General features: G+C 38.3%; 1 protein-coding gene across 1 annotated transcript in view; it reads right to left on the bottom strand.

The window, feature by feature from the left end:
* The window catches only part of LOC106087402 (aminoacylase-1), a 96,327-nt gene that overhangs the window by 12,988 nt on the left and 59,479 nt on the right, over window positions 1-23,860 (bottom strand). Inside the window, exons 2-3 of the mRNA XM_059367929.1 lie at window positions 13,995-14,073; window positions 13,748-13,833 (exon numbers count right to left, since the gene is read on the bottom strand). Of these exons, the coding sequence (XP_059223912.1) occupies window positions 13,748-13,757 (10 nt within the window). The 5' untranslated portion in view covers window positions 13,758-13,833; window positions 13,995-14,073. The remainder of the gene's footprint in view (window positions 1-13,747; window positions 13,834-13,994; window positions 14,074-23,860) is intronic.

The following is a 23,860-nucleotide window of genomic DNA, read 5'->3' as shown; positions in this document are numbered from 1 at the left end:
ATTAAAGGACCTAGCATGAAATTGTTCACCATTTATATGGCATTTATGGCTGTGGACATACATTCACATTGCATGAGACAGCCGAATGTATACAAATAATTCTCATTTTAATTTGTTGTGTAATCTTGTAAAGTGTGTACTTTTGTAAAGTGCTTTTAGTAGATCCTTGATGTGCGATGCAGGACATTTAGTTATTTTGCTAACTTAGGTGATAATGTTAGTCCGTTACAGCCCTTTCTTAACTTTTTTTGTATAATTTTTTTTTTTTTTGGTTTAACCAAAAATTCTATTTAAGTTGCAATCGAGGCACCCACACATCAATTAATTCTAGCCCTACTTATCAAAAACATCCCCAGGGTATATGCGCAATTGCCTCATGTTTTACAATCAATCATTTGCTGGCATCAAACTCTAATGCTTTATGATGATATAAAACAATTGGAAATGTTAAAACATAAGTGATTGTTTTCATTATCATTTGCACATTTCAAAGATAGTAAATTTTTTGTGGGGATATTAATAAGTGATGAAATAAAATGAATTTCGATACAGTGGGTCATGTACTAAGAAAAGTTGACTTAAAAAAAAATAAATAAAGGAGAGTTGAGTTCGGCCAAGCCGAATCTTGGAAACCCACCACCATGGATTCTGTTAAAATTTTATACAAAATAAGTTTAGTTGAAGGGCATTATTTTATGGTTTTTTGAATCGTACTTGACACAGTTGTTCGAAGTCATAACAGAACAAATGTGCAACATTTCAGCAAAATCGGACGAAAATTGCGACTTTCAGGGGCTAAAGATGTCAAATCAGGAGATCGGTTTATATGGCAGCTAAATAAGGTTATAGACCGATTTGGACCTTATTTGGCACAGTTGTTGAAAGTAGTAATAGAACACCGCATGGAAAATTTCAGCCAAATCGGACAAAAATTGCGGCTTGCAAGGACTCAAGAAGTCAAATCGGGAGATCGGTTTTTATGGGAGATATATCAGGTTATAGACCGATTTGGACCGTACTTGGCACAGTTGTTAGAAGTAGTAACAAAACCCTACATGCTAAATTTCAGCCAAATCGAATAAAAATTGTGGCTTCCAGGGGCTCAAAAAGTCTAATCGGTTATATAGGAAAGATCGGTTTATATGGGAGCTATATCAGGTTATAGACCAATTTAGACCGTACTTGGCTCAGTTGTTGAAAGTTATAAAAGAACACCGCATGGAAAATTTCAGCCAAATCTGACAAAAATTGCGGCTTGCAAGAACTCAAGAAGTCAAATCGGGAGATCGGGTTTTATGGGAGCTATATCAGGTTATATACCGATTTGGACCGTACTTCGCACAGTTGTTGGAAGTAGTAATAGAACACTGCGTGCGAAATTTCAACTAAATCGGACAAAAATTGTGGATTCCATGGGCTGAAGAAGTCAAATCGGGAGATCGGTTTATATGGGAGCTATATCCAAATCTGAACCAATATGGGCCGTTTGCAATCCCCAACGACCTACATCAATAAGAAGTATCTGTGCAAAATTTCAAGCGGCTAACTTCACGCTTTTGACCGACGGACGGTCGGACATGGCTAGTTCGAATCAGAATTTCGAGACGATCGCGAATATATATACTTTATGGGGTCCCAGATCAATATTTCAAGGTGTTACAAACGAAATGACTAGAATAGTACACCGCCATCCTATGGTGGTGGGTATAAAAATGATTCAAACAAGTAAAAAGAAAGTTAAGTTCGGCCAGGCCAAACTTTGGATACCCACCACCTCGGCTAGATATGTAAACCACCTTTCCGAAATATGGTCCGATTTGGACCACCCTTCCGAATTTTGGTCCGGCACGGAGATTGAGTGGTCTAATAGGTACAAGTCATTGTTCAATATAGTAGAACAAAATATTGATATTTTTGGTAGCTCAATCGAAATGTAGGCCGTTCTGAACCATATACGACACGGATCTCGAAAAGCTTAACATATGTCACTGTGTCAAATTTCAGCGAAATCGGATTATAAAAGCGCCTTTTATGAGGCCAAACTTTAAATCGAGAGATCGGTCTATATGGCAGCTATATCCAAATCTGGACCGATCGGGGCCAAATTGAAGAGGAATGTCGAGTGGCCTAACACAACTCATTGTCCCAAATTTCAGCAAAATAGGACAATTAATGGGTCTTTTATGGGCCCAAAACCTTAAATCGAGAGATCGGTCTATATATCAGCTATATCCAAATCTGGGCCAAATTGAAGAAGGATGTTGACTGGCCGAACACAGCTCACTGTCCCAATTTTCGACAAAATCGGACAATAAATGCGGCTTTTATGGCCCAAGACCTTAAATCGAGAGATCGGTCAATATGGCAGCTATATCTAAATCTGGACCGATCTGGGCCAAATTGCAGAATTAAGTCGAGGGGCCTAACACAACTCACTGTCCGCGACATCAGACAATAAATGCGCCTGTTATGGCCCAAGACCTAAAATCGAGAGATTGGTCTATATGGCAGCTATATCCAAATCTGGACCGATCGGGGCCAAATTGAAGAGGAATGTCGAGTGGCCTAACACAAAACACTGCCTCAAATTTCAGCAAAATTTGATAATAAATGTGGCTTTATGGGTCTAAGATCTTAAATCGACGGATCGGTCTGTATGGGGGCTATATCAAGATATAGTCCGATATAGCCCATTTTCGGACTTATCCTGTCTATGGACAAAATAAAGAAACTTTGCAAAGTTTCAGCTCAATATCTCTATTTTTAAAGACTGTAGCGTGATTTCAACAGATAGAAGGACGGACATGGCTAGATTGTCTTAGATTTTTACGACGATCAAGAATATGAGTTATTCGATGTGTTACGGAATGAAAAAATGAATATACCCCCATCCTTGGGTGGTGGGTATAAAAATTGGTAACCACCAAAAATTCTATAAGAAATGCAAACAAATCGAAATATCAGTCCATATGGTGGCTGTATCTATTTATGAATCTATACTAAACTTTGGTTGGGCAGGTTAGAAAGACAGACGGAAAGAAGGCCATAGCTAGTCATAGAATGTCTTGACCATTACAATAGGGTATTTGGTAACTATTGGGTTGCCCAAAAAGTAATTGCGGATTTTTTAAAAGAAAGTAAATGCATTTTTAATAAAGCTTAGAATGAACTTTAATCAAATATACTTTTTTTACACTTTTTTCTAAAGCAAGCTAAAAGTTACAGCTGATAACGGACAGAAGAAAGAATGCAATTACAGAGTCACAAGCTGTGAAAAAATTGTTCAACGCCGACTATATGAAAAATCCGCAATTACTTTTTGGGCAACCCAATATTTCGTCTTGTGGTAAATGAAGTTACGATATCAGTATAACTCCGTCCTATGGTGATAGATAAAACCAAATTTTGCCAAATTTTTTTCTTACCTATGTTTCAATCATCATCGTTTATTACCTACCCACTGTACATTATTCGTATTTGAATTCAACGCAAGTGGCTATGCACCCATAATAAAAAAAAACTCCCTAACATCACTGAGTATTTTGGTATTAGAAATTAAGGCCAATAACCACACAAATTATTGCAGAAAAAAGTCAATGGAAATTAATATTTATTCTCAGATTAGAAATAGCGATAGTCGTTTTATTGGTGTAGCCTACATAAATAATAAAAATGATGGTAATTAACGCCAAGATTCATTGATATCCCCAATGTGCTTTTGTTCAGCCATTTAGGCCATATTTATGTTTAACCACTAACATAATAAACGTGTATGGATTTTCTATTGCACTCAAAGGGATTAAATTTTATTATCTAATCATGGATGAGATTTCATGTAGCATTGCTAGATTTCAATGATGATGATTTACTACCTCACACATGCCAGCTGCTACGTCAGCAAAGTGTGAAACTGGAAATTCAATCCATAAAATAAGGGAATGGCAGGTAATGAGTGAAATCGCAGTGGCAGGTAAAAGGGTGGAATGGAAAAATAATAATCTTTAATAGGGAAATATTTGAAAAAATTAATTTAAAAAGAAAATATTGTCAGAACCTTATTTTCAAGGAAATTTGTCAAAATTATATTTGACAAAGAAAATTGTTTTTATTTTTTTTCATAAAAAAGCATATCAAATCTATAAAAAATGGATCCATACTGCCACGGTCGGTCAATATGTCCGATTTGAGGGTTTTTTTTTGGGGTTGGTGACCCACGAAACACTTAGTCCCACAATTGGATAACTGATTCGTTTTCTACTCTCAAATATCTTTAATTTGATACCCATATTCCAGTGTCTATATATCCTTTTGCTGGTTTTTGGGAGTGATATTGAGCTGAAACTTTGCACAGATTCTCTTTTTGTCCATAGGCAGGTTAAGTTCGAAGATGGGCTATATTAGACTATATGTTGATATAGCCCACATATAGGCCGATTTAAGATCTTAGGCCCATAAAAGGCGTCTTTGTTGTCCAATTTCATTCAAAATTCGGGACAGAGAGCTGTGTTAGGCCCTACGTCATCCTTATTCAGTTTGTACCAGATTGGTCCAGATTTGGATATAGCTGCCATATATACTTCGATCACTCAATTTAAAGTCTTGGGTCCATAAAAGGCACTTTTATTATCCGATTTTGCTAAAATCTTGGATAGTGAGTGGTGTTAGGCCACTTGACATCCTTCTTTAATTTGGCCCAAATAGGTCCAGATTTGGATATAGCTGCCATATAGAACGATCTGTCGATTTAAGATCTTAGGCCCATAAACGCCACATTAATTGTCCGATTGTGCTGAAACTTGGAACAGTGAGTTGTGTTAGGACCTTCGACATCCTTCTTCAATTTGGCCCAGATCGGATCAAATTTGGATATAGCTGCCATATAGACCGATCTCACGATTTAAGGTTATGGGCCTATAAAAGGCTCATTCATTGTCCAATTTTGCTGAAATTTGGGACAGTGAGTTGTGTTGGACCCTTCGACAGCCTTCTTCAATTTAGTCCAGATCGGTTCAGATTTTTATATAGCTGCCATATAGACCGATCTCTCGATTTAAGGTCTTTGGCCCATAAAAGGCGCATTTATTGTCCGATTTCGCCGCAATTTGGGTCAGTAAATTGTATAAGGCCTTTCGACATTCTACTTCAATTTGGCCTAGATCGATCCTTTCTTCTAAGAAAAAGGAGTTTTAGTACCCTTTTGTCTAAGAAGTCTTTCTTCAAAAAAATTATAGCTTTAGGACCCTTTCTTTTATGAAAGGATATATTTAGTACCCTTTCTTGTAAAAAAGGGCAGCTTTAGTACCCTTTTTCCTAAAAAAGGGTAGCTGTAGTACCCTTTCATCTAAGAAAGGGTAGCTTTAGTACCCTTTCTCCTAAGAAAGGGTAGCTTTAATACCCTTTCTTCCAAGAAATGTTGTCTTTAAACCGCTTCAGATCTGTGAACTACATGGAAGAAATCTTCCGGTATCTCCGTATTTAATTTCTCCGGTACGACTGCAATTCAAATCCTCTTGCCACTTCAGACTGGAACTCCTATTTTGAAAACGTGCGCAATTCCCATCCGATTTGACTGAAATTTTGCTCAGGGTGTTTTGGTATCACTTCCAACAACTGTGCCAAGTATGGTTTAAATCGGTTGATAACCTGATATAGCTGCCCTATAAACCGATCTCCCGATTAGACTTCGTGAGCTTCTAGAGGGCGCAATTCTAATCCGATTTGGCTGAAATTTTGCATATAAAGTTGAGGAATGACTTCCAATAACTGTGCCAAGTATGGTCTAAATCAGTCCATATTCTGCCATAGCTGCCCTATAAACCGATCTCCGGATTAGATTTCGTGAGCTTCTAGAGGGCGCAATTTTTATCCGATTTGGCTGAAATTTTGCACATAATGTTGAATAATGACTTCCAATAACTGTGCCAAGTATGGTCTAAATCAGTCCATATTCTGACATAGCTGCCATATAAACCGATCTCCCGATTAGACTTCTTTAGCCTTTAGAGGGCGCAATTCCTTTCCAATTTGGTTTGCATACATCCTTTTGGTATGACTACCATCACCTGTGCCAAGTATGATCTAAATCGGTTGATAACCTGATATAGCTGCCATATAAACTGATCTCCCAATTTGGCACTCCGAGCCATTTGTCTGAAATTTTGGATGTGGTATTTTTCTATGACTTCTAACAGGCATGACAAATATGGTCCACATCGTTCAATAACTTGATGTAGCTCATATATATTGGGTTGCCCGAAAAGTAATTGCGGATTTTTTAAAAGAAAGTAAATGCATTTTTAATAAAACTTAGAATGAACTTTAATCAAATATAATTTTTTTACACTTTTTTTCTAAAGCAAACTAAAAGTAACAGCTGATAGCTGACAGAAGAAAGAATGCAATTACAGAGTCACAAGCCGTAGAAAAAATTTGTCAACGCCGACTATATGAAAAATCCGCAATTACTTTTTGAGCAACCCAATATATTGAACAACATATTCAAAGAACTTGACAAATGCGATCCATGGCGAAGGGTATATAAGATTGGGCCCGGCCGACTTTAGCCTTTCTTTACTGGTTTATTTTATATTTCTCTGACATTCTAGTTTTTGTATTTCCTTGGTTTTTTTTTAAGAGCCAGTCTCATACATCCGATATCTCACCCTTACCCAAGTGGAAAAAGCGACGAACATCAATAAATCAATGCGTATTTAGCTCTATTACTTTTTATTTGTTGTTATGTTTCTTAAATGCGGAGGATTGATTGTATTTTTTTGGGTATACTATTTTCCTTAAAAAATTTTCATGATTTATTGCCGCAGCAGGTCACCAACATTGAAAATTCCATATTGATGCGTTGGTAGATATCCAAATATTTTGAATATTTTTCTATGAATAATTGAACGTAAGGCAAATGTTGGCGTAGACTAATGATTTTCACAAATCAATCAAAACTAAGAAGCAATATTTCATAATGGGATTTTTGAGAAGATAAAAAAAAATAGAAGAAAAACTAAATATAGATTACAAAGGCACTGAAGTACTATAAATCGATATTTAACAATATTCTCAAAACAATTCGAATTCCTATGGATTCCCTTTATAGATATTTAAATGTTTGAGTATGTAGCTCCCATTCATAATTCATACATCATGATACATGTCAAAAAATCAATATATTGGGTTGCCCAAAAAGTAATTGCGGATTTTTCATATAGTCGGCGTTGACAAATTTTTTCATAGCTTGTGACTCTGTAATTGCATTCTTTCTTCTGTCAGTTATCAGCTGTTACTTTTAGCTTGCTTAAGAAAAAAAGTGTAAAAAAGTATATTTGATTAAAGTTCATTCTAAGTTTTATTAAAAATGCATTTACTTTCTTTTTAAAAAATCCGCAATTACTTTCTGGGCAACCCAATATGTACCATCAAGGTTTTTAAAACCTATGGTATTGCTGATCGAAAATGTAAAACTTCTCTCATATCTCAATCAGTGCTGTGGATTGAAGATTCTCTATGGAAAGCTAAGGCCTATCTATAGCCATGCTAAAAATCAAGCGAACCTTAGAGTGACACCACTTAGTAGAGCAGCATTTCATGGCTGAAACGCTCAAAAATCTTATCAGCACTTAACAATGGCATGAAACCAGTCGCCTATTACACTTTAAGACTATATTCGAAACTTTCAAAGATTATTTTTCTAAAAAGTTTAAAACTCCATTCCATAAATCAATTCATAGGCTCATCAATAAGATAATAGGCCGACCAAATACCCTCAATATCTGAAGTTCGGTATTTCAGGGTGTAATGCCAATACTATCTAAAATCACTTTTGAAAAATTTACTAGGGGACTTTTTTTCTTTTCTTTATTTCCACTTTTCTTATCACTAACTAACATGTTAATAATTAAATTTATTGATTACAGACGTTTTCAATAAGTCCCACTCATAGATGATGGCAAAAATGTTGTCACTGAAACACTTCTTAGATAATTTTAATATTTAAAGCTTTTAAAAATCATTGACGTTTCGCTTATCAATACATTTATAAAAAAAAACCACCACTTTAGACACAATTGTCTCTAATAATTGTATTAATTTTAAATATCATCGATGCACTTATAGAAAAATGGCAAAAAATTTAAATTACACTGTTTCTAGTTGAAAAGGAACTTTAGAGTGCTTGCTTTATATGGTAATGGGACGCAACCTAAACTCGCTGCTTTATTGTATTTGGCTATAACAGAAGTTTGACTCATTCCGTTCATCCAGACTGATCACTGCCTGCATAGAAGACATGCTGATGGCCTAAAGGTTGCAAGTAGCGATTACTGAACCAAACTTCCAATTTCTAGTTAAGCTCCCAATGTCAAATATGGTTCTGATTGGCCTATATTTGGATAGCTGCCATATGTACCGATCTCCCGAATTAATATCTCAGGGCCATTAAAGGCGATTTTATTACTCGGATTCGCTAAAATTTGGCGCAGTGAGTGGTATTAGGCCCCTTGATATCCGTGTCGAATATGGTTCCGATAGGTCTATATTTGGATATAGCTGCCATATATACTAAACTCCCATTTGAAGTTGTTGGGTCCATAAAAGGCATGCGCCTACTTTTTCACTAAAATTTGACACAGAAACCTGTTTTAAGCCTTTCGACTGTATTGAGTATAGCTTGGATTGGACCACTTTTTTATAAAGTGCCCATATATACCGATCTTCTGATTGAATGTCTTTGCTATAATTTTGTACCATAAGAACCCTACACACCTTTCCCGAATATGATGTGGATCGAACCATATTCTCCCGTTTTATGGTCTTCATCATACCGATCTCAGATCTTGACTTCATGAGTCTCTAGAGGGAGTAATTCTTATCCTATTTGGCTGAAGTGTTTTATTTTGACATGCAACCGCCTGATATTTTTATACCCACCACCATAGGATGGGGGTATACGAATCTAGTCATTCCGTTTGTAACACGTCGAAATATTGATCTAGGACCCCATAAAGTATTCATATTCTTGATCGTCTCGTCCGTCCGTCCGTCCGTCCGTCCGTCTGCCGAAATCACGATAGCGGTCGAACGCGTAAAGCTAGACGCTTGAAATTTTGCACAGATACTTTATATTGATGTAAGTCATTGGGGATTGCAAATGGACCCTATAGGTTCAGATTTGGATATAGCTCCCATATAAACCCATCTCCCGATTTGACTTCTTGAGCCTCTGGAAGCCGCAATTTTTACCCGATTTGGCTGAAATTTTGCACACAGTGTTCTGTTATGACTTTCAACAATTGTGCTAAGTACGGTCCAAATCGGTCTATAACCTGATAAAGTCCCCATATAAACCGATCTCCCGATTTGACTTCTTGAGCCCTTACAAGCCGCAATTTTTGTCCGATTTAGCTGAAATTTTGCATATATAAATCCTGTTTTGCTAGAATTTTAAGATGGGGACATTTCGCCCCGAATGTGGATATCGAATTCGTGTCATTGAAACGCAGAGGTAAGCAAGTCCGCCAATGATGCTTAACACGAGAATTTAAATCCTGGAGACATTGGAAACATTTTAAATGGTCGTTATGCCCTCCTTTGTACTTGTCCTTGGTACTATGCCATGCAGGAAAGTCTTGTAAAAAGGAGGTCCTTTATCATAGAGCTTAAACATGAATCGGACAGGACTCATTGATATGTGAGAAGTTGGCCTCTGTTCTTTAATGACATGTTTATGGGCAAATTTTTGCTCTACTCCTTTATACCTTTCATTGGACTCCTATATTGTAGTGTTCTTCGTAGCTTCGTGCTAAACTCTCAAATACTTCTTATATGAGCCTCATATTACCATAATCGGTAAAAAAGTCCTGTTTCATTTCTGCCCTATAATGTCGTGATTGGTCTATATATCCATTTGATGGGGAGTGCTTTTAAAGGTGGTATGGTGCCCCAGACATTCCGCCAAGATTTGGATTCGTGCTCTAATTTGGGATTTCATTTAAGCCGAAATTGTCATGGTGGATAAATATGTACGGGTTGGAGGGCGTTTTGGGACTGGGTATGGCACTCTGCCACTTTTCCCTAAAAAATAGGTATCAAAATCGTTCTTTACTCCCAAAAACTTTTTTTTTGAGTCCAATATAGCCACGATCAGCTAATGATCAGTTTTTGGGGGTGGGGACACCTACCATTACATGGACTTAGTTTTTTTGACATATTCGTAATCTACTCCCGAATACCTTTCATTTGAGCCCCATATTGACATGAACGTCCAATATGTCAGTTTGGGAGAGTTTTGGTGCTGAATACTTAGACTCAAATTTTAATACCATATTCGTATCCTACTCTCCAATATCTTTCATCTGATATGCATATTGTTCCGATCGGTCCACTTTTGATTTTAGGTGGTGTTTTTAGGGTAAGGGAGAGGGTGCGTCCCTTTTCTGATAACGAAAAATTATGTGGCCTAGGTTTTCTTCCAGACCAACCAACACAATCTGCGAAAATGTCGAGAAAAACGGTTCTGCTGTTTTTGAATCTATACGAAAGAAACGGCCCATTTGGGGCCTTTTTAGGGGATGAGTAGATCTTTATACTTCGACCAGCTTTTTTTTATTCCAGATTCGTAATCTACTCCCGAATACATTTTATTTGAGCCCCATGTTGATAGGATCGTCCAATTTGTCTGTTTGGAGGAATTTTGGCGTTAGGGCGACTTCCCGGGTACTTGGAACTAATTTTTAATACCACATTTGTATTTTACTCTTCAATACCTTTTTTTTTGATACTCATATTGGTCCATCCATATCGGTCCACTTTTGATTTTGGGTGGTGTGTTTGGGGTAACGGGGGAGGGTCCGCCCCTTTCCGATATCAACAAATTATAAAGCCTATTCCTCCTTCCTGACCATATTCGCAGTCTACAACCGAATGCCTTTCATTTGTATCCCATATTGTCATGATCATCCAATAAACCTATTTCAGGGGGTTTTGGGATTGGGGCGGCTCCCAGTTACTTGGACCCAATTTTTAATATGAAATTCGTATTCTACTCCTGAATACCTTTCATTTGAGTCCCATATTTTTCCTATCGGTCCCCTTTTATTTTAGGGTAGTACTTCTTGGGTATGGGGGGAGGGTCCGCCCACCTCTCGATATCAAAAATTTATATAACCTACATAATTTGAGAAAATTTTAAGGTAATCGGTTGAGCAGTTTTTGGGTCTATGCGGAACAAACAAACAAACACAAATTGATTTTAAGCTAAGCCCGTACCGCTCTGATGCGCCCGATAATGCTATGTTGGAGAAAAGTACTCTTAATTTGGAAATTTTTGCCTAATTTCAGTTGAAAATGTATTCCAATTTTCAAGTGGATATTTCTACTCTCAAATACCTGTTATTTAAAACCCAATAATTAAAACTCCTGTTAAGGAGTGTGGTGGATCCCCAGAGACTTAATCTCAAAAGTGGAAGACAATTTCCTGTTCTACTCCCAAAGACCTTTTATTTAAGATCCATACTGCCATGGTCCGTACAGTAAAGTCAGTAAATATGTCCGATTTGAGAGGCTTTTTGAGATGGGGTGATCCACGAAACACTTAGTTCTACAATTGGATATCATATTCGCTTTCTACTCTCAAATACCTTTAATTTGATACCCATATTTTAGTGATTGGTCTATAAATCCGTTTGGAGGGTTTTGGGGGTGGGCGGCTCTCCTAGGCACCTCACACCTTCTGATACCAAATTGGTATACCCTACACCACTACTGTGGTACAGGGTATTATAACTAAGTGAATTAGTATGTAACACCCAAAAGGAAGAGAGATAGACCTATTGATATATACCGATCGACTCAGAATAACTTTCTGATTCGATTTAGTTATGTCCGTCCGTCTGTCTGTTTGTCCGTAGGTCCGTATGTCCAAGTAAATTTGTGTACAAACTACTGGTCGCAATTATCATCCGATCGTCTTCAAATTTTGTATTGGCACGTTTTTTGCCCTAGAGACGAAGCCTATTGAAATTGGAAAAAATCGGTTCAGACTTGGATATAGCTCCCATGTATATGATAGTCGGATTTAGAGTAATACTTCAATAAAATGGTCATTTGTTCACCGATTTACAGGAAGGATTTTACTATGACTCCCGACATAACAGGTGAATTTCATAGAAATCGGTTCAGATTTGGATATAGCTCCCATATTTATAAATCACCCGATTTTCACTCCTAGAGCCACTGCAAGCGCATTTATTGAGCCATCTTCCCAAAACCTGCTTGATTTAGAGAAATCAGTTCAGATTTAGAAATAGCTCCCATATATATGTTCGTCCGATTTGCAGTAAAAATGCAATAAAACGGTCATTTGTTAACCGATTCTCTCAAAATTTGGCAGGAAGGATTTTCTTATGACTCTTGACATTACTGGTCAATCTCATAGAAATCGGTTCAGATTTGGATATAACTGCCATATTTGTATATCGCCCGATTTTTACTTCTAGAGCCACTGCAAGCGCATTTATTGACCAATCTTGCCAAAACTTTGTACAACGCTTTCCTCGACAACTACCACAATATCTGAGAAGTTTATGCGAAATCCTTTCAGAACTAGATATAGCTGTCATATATATGTTGGTCCGATTTGCAGAAATAATGCAATAAAATGACCATTTGTTAGCCGCTTTTCTCGAAATTTGGCAGGAGGATTTTCTTATGAGTCCCGACATTACATGTGAATTTCATAAGATCGGTTCAGATTTGGATATAGCTCCCATATATATGTTCGTCTGATTTGCAGTAATATTGCACTAAAATGCTCATTTGTTAATCGATTCTAGCGAAATTTGGCAGGAAGAATTTCCTAATGACTCTCGCGATTACCGGTGAATTTCATAGAAATCGGTTCAGATTTAAATATAACTCTCATATATATATCGGCCGATTTTCACTCCTATAGCCACAGCAAGAGCATTTATTGACCAATCTTCCCAAAATTTTGTACAACGCTTTCCACGACGACTTCCACGATGTCCTCTAAGTTTGGTAAAAATCGGTTCAGATTTTGACATAGCTCTCATATATATATATATATATATATATATATATATATATATATATATATATATATATATATATATATATATATATATATATTCTCGTCCGATTTGCAGTAATAATGCAATAAAATGGTCATATGTTCCCCGATTCCCCCGAAATTTGGCAGGAAGGATTTTTTCTTGCTTCTCGACATTATCGATGAATTTTATAGAAATTGGTTCAGATTTAGATATAACTGTCATATATGTATATCACCCGATCTTCACTTCTTGAGCCACTGCAATGGCTCAAGCAAATGAACATATTTGCTCGAAATGTGATATGGATTGTTTAATAACCCATCTGAAAACATCCGGCGAGGTCCATCAAAATTGGTTCAGAATTAGACATGGCTCCCACTTTGTACCTATAGGGTAGGTGTAGGGTATTATAAAGTCGGTTTCTTACTGGTTTTATTTTATTTTTTTATTTTATTTTATTTTACTTTATTTTATTTTATTTTTTTTTATTTTTTTTTTTATTTTATTTTATTTTATTTCATTCTATTTTATTTTATTTTATATATTTTTGTTTTATTATTTTAATTTCCTCTAGCCAACAGTGGCAAATGGTGTAGATTGATAAAAGGTCCTCAAGTAAATTCAATTAAAATGCTGAGTGTAAATTAGTTTAAAATACACTTCAAACTTACTTGTATACATTTTGATATCATAATCACTTGCCAGTGCCAAAGTCGCCTAATGACGTCCAACTCTTATCACCAAAATTAAAAAAATGCTATAAATTTAAACATTTAATGTCAATAAATATAGATTACTTGCTGTATTTTCATTAAACAAATAAAAACCATTGCATTTATCTCAAAATGGGTTAGACCGCATATACGTCAATGAAATCGATGACAAATATCATTACACATAAATGAAAACTATACTCACGATAAGGAAGGGTCTGCTTTCTGAAGTGCAGAAAAAAACCTCATAATTTATAAAAGACTGTACAGAAACCACTACAAGTCTAAATAGAAGAGAAAAAACAGCATATTACAAATGTTGTCATAGCTAAATATACAAAGAGGCGATAGACTCATAAGCCATAATTTTACGACAATACTTTATTACATTAGAAAAAAAAGAAATAATAGAAATGGTTAGAATGTTAGCCAAAGAAGGAATTGTCATATGTAAATGCCAATTCGCTTATAAAAAAAAAATATTTTTTTTATAATGTTTTAGATTTAATAAAATTATCCATAAAAACTAAAAAGAAATACAATTTAAGAAAATCATGTATTGCAATTTTACTGGGATAAACCAATTCTTCAATCCACTAGCCAAATGAATTAACATTGAAGTGTGAATCGTCAGAATCTTATGGCTTAGCAGGTTTAAAATATTTTTTGTTTATAATTTTTTATTAGAAATTCCCATTAAACCATTATAATATGCAATATTGGCAAAGAAAATATTAAAAAAAAAAAAAAAATCACAGCATTAGCCAATTTTCCAAGAGTCGAAACGCTTCAAATCTTGATTGGTGTGGTGTATCTCCTGTGGCTTTCATTTTTCCATTGTATTAAATTTTCAATTTAATTTCAGCATCATCATTATAAAAACGATCTTCCACCATTTTTCATCTCGACCTTAGATCACAGCTTTTACTCAGACATTCTTTCAATATTGCCTTCAGCATTGTTATCTGCTCAAAAATATCCTACTCTGCATACAGCTCTATTGAAAGCCCCTAGTTGTCTTCACTACTGTTACCTTCATTTTTATTGCCTTATATCTCTGGATTTATTAACGATTTATTTTCGTTTTTCTCACAAAACAAATTTTGATCTACTGTTGTGATTTATGCCCTTTATTTATGGCATTGATTTTTCATATTTTAAAAATTTTTCTTTTATTTATTTTGGAAATATAATCTCGCCAACGTCATTGGGCGGCCAGCAATAATTGGCATTCCAGTTGTGATGTAGTTGTTAATGTGCGCTTATCTTATCTTCACACATCCATTTTTTTTTTCCATCTCCACGGTAAATTTTCAATTTCATTCACAAGAATATTAAAACACATGTGAATAAAGAGAAATATCGATTTTGTGAAAATATATAGGAAACAGTGGTGTGCAAACAAAAGCTAAAAAATAATTAATAAAATGCTAGGGAAATTCCTGGGAACACAAAATTAGTCAATCTATTTCAACAGTTGGCAATGATTCATGATTTAAGTTTGGTCAGGCCGAACCTGGGGTAACCACCTTAAATGAAACGGCCTAAAATTTCAAATATCTCCCGGTTGACTAATAATATGAAATGCGGCAGAACTACAATATTAACAGGAACGTTGGATAAAAAACGGTGATGTGTAAAACTTCTCAAGGGTGTTATCGCCGATTCTATGGAACCTTGTAATTAACAAAGTCCTATTGGATCTCAATAAGTATGGCACGAAAGTAGTTACATATGCATATGATATTATGCTACTGATCCGATTTAACTTTCTGTCAGCGAAATTAGAAAGATCAGAAATCGGTAGAGATTGGCTAAGAGAGGACTAACTCAAGGAAGATGGAGCTGGTGCTCTTTGCTCACAAACAAGATACCAGACTATGGATTCCTAGCTTTGTACTTTGCACTGTGGGCCTTCTACTCTTGCAGGATAATGTTCGGTTAAGAGTGGGGAGTTAACCCTAAGATGATTTATTGAATATATTTATAGACCTGAATAGTTACCTGCTAGTTAGAATGAGGTGCAGGTGGCAGTGACCCGCCTTAAGAACAACAAGGCAGCAGGAGCCGACGGGTTACCCGCTGAACTATTTAAGACCGGAAGCGACACGCTGATAAGGCGTATGCATCAGCTTATCTGCGCAATGCTAGGGAATGCTGGTGCTCTTTGCTCACAAACAAGATACCAGACTATGGACTCCTAGCTTTGTACTTTGTAGTTGTTAAAGAAGTCAAATAACCCAGTCCTAGTATACGAAAAGCACTGTGCGCCTTCTACTCTTGCAGGATAATGTTCGGTAAGAAGTGGGGAGTTAACCCTAAGATGATTTACTGAATATATTCATAGACCCGAATAGTTACCTGCTAGTTAGAATGAGATGCAGGTGGCAGTGACCCGCCTTAAGAACAGCAAGGCAGCAGGAGCCGACGGGTTACCCGCTGAATTATTTAAGACCGGAGGCGACACGCTGATAAGGCGTATGCATCAGCTTATCTGCGCAAACTGGCTAGAAGAACGCATACCCGATGATTGAAACCTCAGCATACTATGTCCCGTACACAAGACAGGAGACAAGACGGAATGTGCCAACTACAGATACTCTCGAGCGTACTGTGTGAAAGATTTAAACCTAAAGTCTAGGAGATAATTGGGCCCTATCAATGCGGCTTTAGATCTGGTAAATCCGCCCTGGACCAGATATTCACACTGCCCCAAATCCTGGAAAAGACCCGAGAAGGACAAATCAACACCTGCCTTACCTTAGTTGGCTACAAAGCCGCTTTCAATACTCCTTTAGGTTCAAAGGTATTTTCGTCTGAGTTTGGTATCCCTGCAAAATTAATAAGACTCTGCAGGATGACACTTGCTGACACGCGGGCCTCAGTAAGAATAGGAAAGAATCTCTTCGAACCATTCAATACCAAAAGAGGTTTCAGACAAGGAGACAGCCTATCGTGTGATATACCTCGGCACCGCCGTAACCGAAACAAATGACACCAGTTTTGAGATTAAGCGAAGAATAATATTGACAAACAGATTCTAATTTGGACTAAGTAGGCAGTTTAGAAACAAGGACACCTCTCGACAAACGAAGATTACACTATACAAAACAGTGATACTACCCGTGCTGTTATATTGTTCTGAAGCATGGGTACTTATGAAAGCAGATGAGTAGTGGAGTATTTGTGAGAAAGATTCTTCGAAAAATATATGGACCAGTTTGCGTATAAGGAGAATATGGGCGACGTATGAACCAGGAGCTGTATGACGTCGATAGCATAGTTACAAGCATCAAACTCATGTGTGGATAGTAAGTAAGGTCATGCTTTAGTAGGTCATGCTTGCGAGGTAAGTAAGGCCATGCTGCGTGGCAAAATATTTGGAGTCCCTAAATGAACTACCGGGAGGCCACCGTAGCGCAGAGGTTACCATGTCCACCTATGACGCTGAAAGCCTGGGTTCCGTATTTGAACTCTACAGTTGTTAAAGATGTCGAAAACTTAGGCCTAGTCTACATATATGGGAGAAAGAAACCGAAAACTACTGTGCGCCTTCTACTCTCGCAGGACAATGTTCCGAAATAAATGGGGAGTTAAACCTAAGACAATGTATGGAATAAAATGTGAGACCAGTATTGACATATGGGTTTCTAGTATAGTGGAAAACTTAAGGTAAGAAGACTCGTACTAAGAAGTTAGAGAAGCTGCGAACACAATCCTGCGGAATGGCAGTACCGTTTATATGCAACCTATTAAGGTGTACATTCGGAACTGTTGACGAGTGTAGGGCCTAAAAGTCTTTGCCATTAGCAAAGTCGCATATGAAATCCTACCAAGAGAAACTCAGGTGTGGATAGTATGACTAAGCCTTGGCTTCGAGGTAAGTTGTTGTTGTAGCAGTTTGTTGTGTTATATCTTTCGTCTGCTTGATTCTGTTGAGTGTTAAGAACCCAGGAACTCTGCGACTTAAATGGGGTGCGTCAACACGGAACTGGATCTGAGTCGAGTTGGTCTGGCTGGGCAGGTGACATGTATCGTGTGGCCCCTGGTTACAATCGGGACATATATCTTGCACGTCGGCATCAATCCTTGCTCTGTAGGAGTTGAGGCAGCTGCATCTGCCGCAACGTAATCGAGCCAGAACTACTCTGGTTTGCCGGGGGAGTTCAATTTCTTCAGGTGCAACGGGAGGCGGTCGTTCTCCAAGGACTACATTCACCTGGTAGCTATTTATCGCATCTGCTACCGTGTCTGCATGAATGTTGTCTAGACCTGCTTGATATGCCGCTTGATCTAGAGGCTCTCTCTTGTAGCGCTGAACCTTGAGCTCTAGATCATGTATATCTACCTTAAGGCTTCTGGGCGGTGGAAATCTATCCACAAGATGATTATTTGGATGGTCTCTGCGATAACAGCCCGAAAGGTATTGCTTAGACAGCATGTAATTACAGAGTCACAAGCTGTGACAAAATTTGTCAACGCCGACTATATGAAAAATCCGCAATTACTTTTTGGGCAACCCAATAGTTATGTCTTCGCACTATGGGATCTTTGTTTCCTCAAGAAGGTGGCCCACATGAGCACTGAGGTAGCATCCCATCCGTCGCAGTTCGGAGGGCAGCATTCTGACATACCTGAATATTATTCCACTGCGTTTCACAAAGATGACGAGACCACACTGGCGATGCATAACTTACCACAGAGCGGCCAATTGCTTTGTACGTTGTCAACAAGGTTTCTTTGCCTGCACCCCAAGTACTGCCAGCAAGTGACTTGAGGACCTTGTTTCAACTTTTGACTATATCGCAAATTGCTAAGGCATGTGGGGAGAATGTGTAAGAGCTGCAAATGTGACGCCAAGTATTTTGAGACACTTGATGGTCGAAATCATTTCTCCATCGACCATCACATTATTCACCTCATGCGTATTTGTAGTGAACAATGTGGCTGAAGATTTGGTGGCAGATATCTTCAGATTTCCCGCAGCGAAATATGGAGCAAGTTCATTGAGGTAGACGTTCAACCTATCGCAGATGTCAACAATGGGTGGGGGCCTGATGCCATGATCGTACAATCGTCCGCATATGATACCATCTCTATGCCGTCTGGAAAGGGCGGAATGGAGGTTAGGTAGAGTTTTAACAGTGCCGGAGATATCACACCGCCTTGGGGGACTTTTTGCTTCACTCTACGGTGCTTCGACTTTTTATCCCTAAATTCCACAAATGACTGACGACCACACAGATTATGCGCGACCCAGCGTTTCAGGCCTGACTGGAGAGACGTGTTGTCGATGTCCTGAAATAGTTTGGCATGGCTGACCGTGTCGAATGCCTTCGATATATCCAATGCCACGAGGACCGTCCTATCACATGGCCTGGGCTGATTGAAGCAACGCCCATGGTCATCCCGTCTACCGGGATTCGAGAGTGACTTAACAGAAGACCATAGCTTGCCTCAGCCGGTGCCTAAGTTATATTGCTCCAAGCCGGACTTGGGGTATTCGACCGGCTGGTATAAAGTGAGCGGCTGCTGCGTTAATGATCTCTCGGAATTTCCTCTCGGCAACTAGCACATCCGATGGGTGGTGCCAGTTCACTAAAGCGGCGATTTGTATACTCTCTGAAGCCAGCCCAATCGGCCTTCTTCTGATTGATAAACGTCCGGCGCTAAGAGGTTATAAAGTTGAGAATTATGGTGAGGTTGTCTGACCCTCAAGAGATGACGGCTTGCCAGGATATGGCACTCAGGATATCAGGGGGTGCAATGGCAATGTCTGGCAAGCTGCTGCACCTGCTCGTAATCCTAGTAGGAGCATCCTAATTCACCGTGCAAAACGTGAAGCCTTCAATGGTTTGTGAGAAGTTTGCCCCTGTTCCTTAATGGCATGTTCATCGGCAAATTTGAAATTTGCAAATGAACACCGGGCGCAGGATATAGATTTGAATTGGGTTCCCAGATACAATTCGGAAAATGAGACAGGTAACGTATATGCCAAGAATGGCTCGTCCATGACCAGCATAAGCCGCCAATTTTGCATATCTGGCATTTCTCCAACTACTGAACACAGTAGAGAGATCAGTGTGTGGTAGGTGGCGAGGTGAGAGTCTGTGCATGAATGCTGATCTGACAGCACACCTTGGCCTAGCGTCGGCCAATCGAGTATAAATAAAGTGCTGGTTTTTGAAGTTTGAACCAGACACCTCTGCGATACGCCATATGGCAACAAGGATTCTCGCATAATGATTACTGCAATAGCTGTCTTGACAAGGATGGAAGGTCATGGTCTACAGGCATACAGGCTTTTTATTTTGGGGAGGCGATTTCATTCCAATGTAGGTGAACTTCCATAGTTACTCTAGGTCACGCCAGATAAATGATTCAATGCAGGATGATTTCAACAGGGAAAGAAATAAAATCCTTCCCATGCGATGTGAGTACTATAAACGCTCAGAATCACTACCACTGGTTCACACACACCTTCCCTTCAGCGATGTAATAAGAGATGGGTGTGTAAAATATGATAGGACAAACAGGCGCTTTAATCCCATGGCAGCCGGTTGTACGTATCAGATTAACCCGATTAAATTCTTCATCGGCAAGGATTGCGTCTTCAGTGTACAACACACTGCTACAACAACAACAACAACAACAGTGGGTGCATACTTTAGTTTTTTTCTGTAGAAAAGTTTGTAAAATTTTAATTAAAAAAATTTCTCATAATTTAATAGTCTTTATTTTTATACCCTCCACCATAAGATGGGGGGTATACTAATTTCGTCATTCTGATTGTAACTACTCGAAATATTCGTCTGAGACCCCATAAAGTATATATATTCCTGATCGTCATGAAATTTTATGTCGATCTAGCCATGTCCGTCCGTCTGTCCGTCCGTCCGTCCGTCTGTCTGTCGAAAGCACGCTAACTTCCGAAGGAGTAAAGCTAGCCGCTTGAAATTTTGCACAAATACTTCTTATTAGTGTAGGTCGGTTGGTATTGTAAATGGGCCATATCGGTCCATGTTTTGATATAGCTGCCATATAAACCGATCTTGGGTCTTAACTTCTTGGGCCTCTAGAGTGCGCAATTATTATCCGATTGGGATGAAATTTTGCACGACGTGTTTTGTTATAATATCCAACAACTGTGCCAAGTATGGTTCAAATCGGTTCATAACCTGATATAGCTCCCATATAAACCGATCTTGGGTCTTGACTTCTTGAGCCTCTAGAGTGCGCAATTCTTATCCGATTGGAATGAAATTTTGCACGACGTGTTTTGGTATGACATCCAACAACTGTGCCAAGTGTGGTTCAAATCGGTCCTTAACCTGATATAGCTGCCATATAAACCGATCTGGGGTTTTGACTTCTTGAGCCTCTAGAGTGCGCAATTCTTATCCGATTGGAATGAAATTTCGCACGACGTGTTTCGTTATTATATCCAACAACTGTGCCAAGTATGGTTTCAATCGGTCCATAACCTGATATAGCTGCCATATAAATCGATCTTGGGGCTTGACTTCTTGAGCCTCTAGACGGCGCAATTCTTATCCGATTGAAATGAAATTTTACACGACGTGCTTTGTTATTATATCCAACAACTGTGCCAAGTATGGTTGAAATCGGCCCATAACCTGATATAGCTGCCATATAAACTGATCTTGGGTCTTGACTTCTTGAGCCTCTAGAGGGCACAATTCTTATCCGATGTGAATGAGTTTTTGCACGAAGTATTTCGTCATGATATCCAACAACTGTGCCAAGTATGGTTGAAATCGGTTCATAACCTGATATAGCTGTCATATAAACAGATCTGGGGATTTGACTTCTTGAGCTTCTAGAGGGCCCAATTCCTATCCGATTTGGCTGAAATTTTACATGACGTATTTTATTTTTACTTTCAACAACCGTGCCAAATAATGTTCAAATCGGTTCATAACCTGATATAGCTGCCATATAAACCAATCTGGCATCTTGACTTCTTGACCCTTAGAGGTCGCAATTATTATCCGATATGCCTGAAATTTTGTACGACGGATCCTCTCATGACCATCAACAAACGTGTTTATTATGGTCTAAATCGGTCTATAGCCCGATACAGATCCCATATAAATCGTTCTCTCTATTTTACTTCGTGAGCCCCAATGGTCGCAATTCTTATACGAATTGGCTGAAATTTTACACAGGTCTCCAACATAAAATTTAATTGTGGTCCAAACCGGACCATGTCTTGATATCGCTCTAACAGCAGAGCAACTCTTTCCTTATATCCTTTTTGTGCCTAAGAAAAGATGCCGGGAAAAGAACTCGACAAATGCGATCCATGGTGGAGGGTATATAAGATTCGGCCCGGCCGAACTTAGCACGCTTTTACTTGTTTTAATATACCACTATTTTAATTATGAAAAGTATTTTCCTTATAAAGGAAACACCAGCTAGAGGAATCTAAAGTAATCTGGTGAGAATTTGTTTTTCACTTTTGCCCACCACTGTAGACATGTTTTAGAAAAATGCTCGTTTTTTTTCTTAATTTGCCATTGCAAAAAATCAAACATTTTTATATGTTTCGCACACACACACACACAGACTCACACAAACACACAATTGGAATGTGTGCTCGGGTTGTGAATTTTCCCAAAAAACTTAGAGCACAAATCACATTAGATTTTGTTGTTGTTTTTTTGGTTGGTTCGTGCTTCTCTATAGTCGCCACATAGCTAGAGCTAGGCAGTCAACCATAACTAGTGGATGCCATCCCAAGTTTGTGCGAATGCATCGGGCAAGCAAGCAGGCTAACTCTATACTATACTAGACTAGACACATGACGTAACTCTTAGCAGCCAACAAAATCTTCAAATAGTTACGTCATGTTTATGGCCAAAACACGCATCGAATACTTTTGGCCCCCCAAGTGGCCAAGAAGAGACTAAGACAGCGACTAAATCACCATATCAGCCAGAGAAGAAGACACCGAGTAGGAGAACCAGAAAAATTAAACAACAACGACTTTTGCAGACAGAAGACTTGAGATGTCGATGTAGACAACAATGTAGACATTGTCGTATACCATGTCGTCATTGTCTGCCACATCAAGGCTAAAAGAGAATTCAACAAGCAACAATAATAAAAAGTGAACAACAACAACCTCAAATATCATACAGAATCATGTACTAAAACTTTCAGTTTGTCTGTCCGTCCAACTGTCTGGCCCATCTCTATGCCATACATTGCTATTGTCTGTCTATCTGGCTCTCTGTCTGTCCGTCCTTTGAGTGGCTGTGCGATTTTTATATGAACTCTTCTGCTTTGCTCGCTCACAATAGTTTTGGCTGTGCGGCTCTGTCGTTCTGTCTTCAGTTATTAATGACTTTTCATTCGCCGCTGAGCATTTGAATTCATGCTTTTATTTTATTTTATATTTTTTTTGTTGTTGCCATTGTTGTGTTTGTTGTTATTTTGTATTCAGTTGGTTATAAATAAATTAGCATAGCACATTGCTCAGAAAAAAAGAAATATTTACACAAGGAAAATTCTAAAAGTTTTTGCCAGCCAGCCGCTAGCGAGCGAGCCAGCCACTTGGAGGTGTTTGGAGGCCATATCTCTCCCAGCCATAGAATAGAAAACCTAAAAACAAAGAAAAACTTTCCACCTCCAAACATTTGCTCAGTTCCAATGCAGTCGTCTATCTACCTAGCAGACATCAACATTTAATTAGCCTTGTTTTGATTTCAAGGAATATTGCTGACACATATTTTGTGTCTCGCAAGCTTTTTTTGGAATTTGTGTCTTTGGTATGGAAGATTATAGAAATTCGTTTTTACAGAAAGACAAGGGGAGAGGCTTTGAACTAAAATGTGGATGGTGATTTTATACCCAACACCACCACTGTGGTACAGGGTATTGTAACCCAGCAAACCAATCGTTATGAAATCTGTACGAACTTCGGATGATTCTTCCGACTTTGAATGCGAAATCCTCAAGGAAGTTATATGGAGTGGTTGACATGATTTCGGAACGAAATGTCCAAGTTTCGGAGAGAAATCGGAAGGAAATCCGAAAAAACCCCTT

Source organism: Stomoxys calcitrans, chromosome 4 (assembly GCF_963082655.1).
Source record: "Stomoxys calcitrans chromosome 4, idStoCalc2.1, whole genome shotgun sequence".
NCBI lineage: Eukaryota > Metazoa > Arthropoda > Insecta > Diptera > Muscidae > Stomoxys > Stomoxys calcitrans.
Note: the sequence above shows the minus strand (reverse complement) of the source record. Positions and strands in the feature narration are given on the sequence as shown.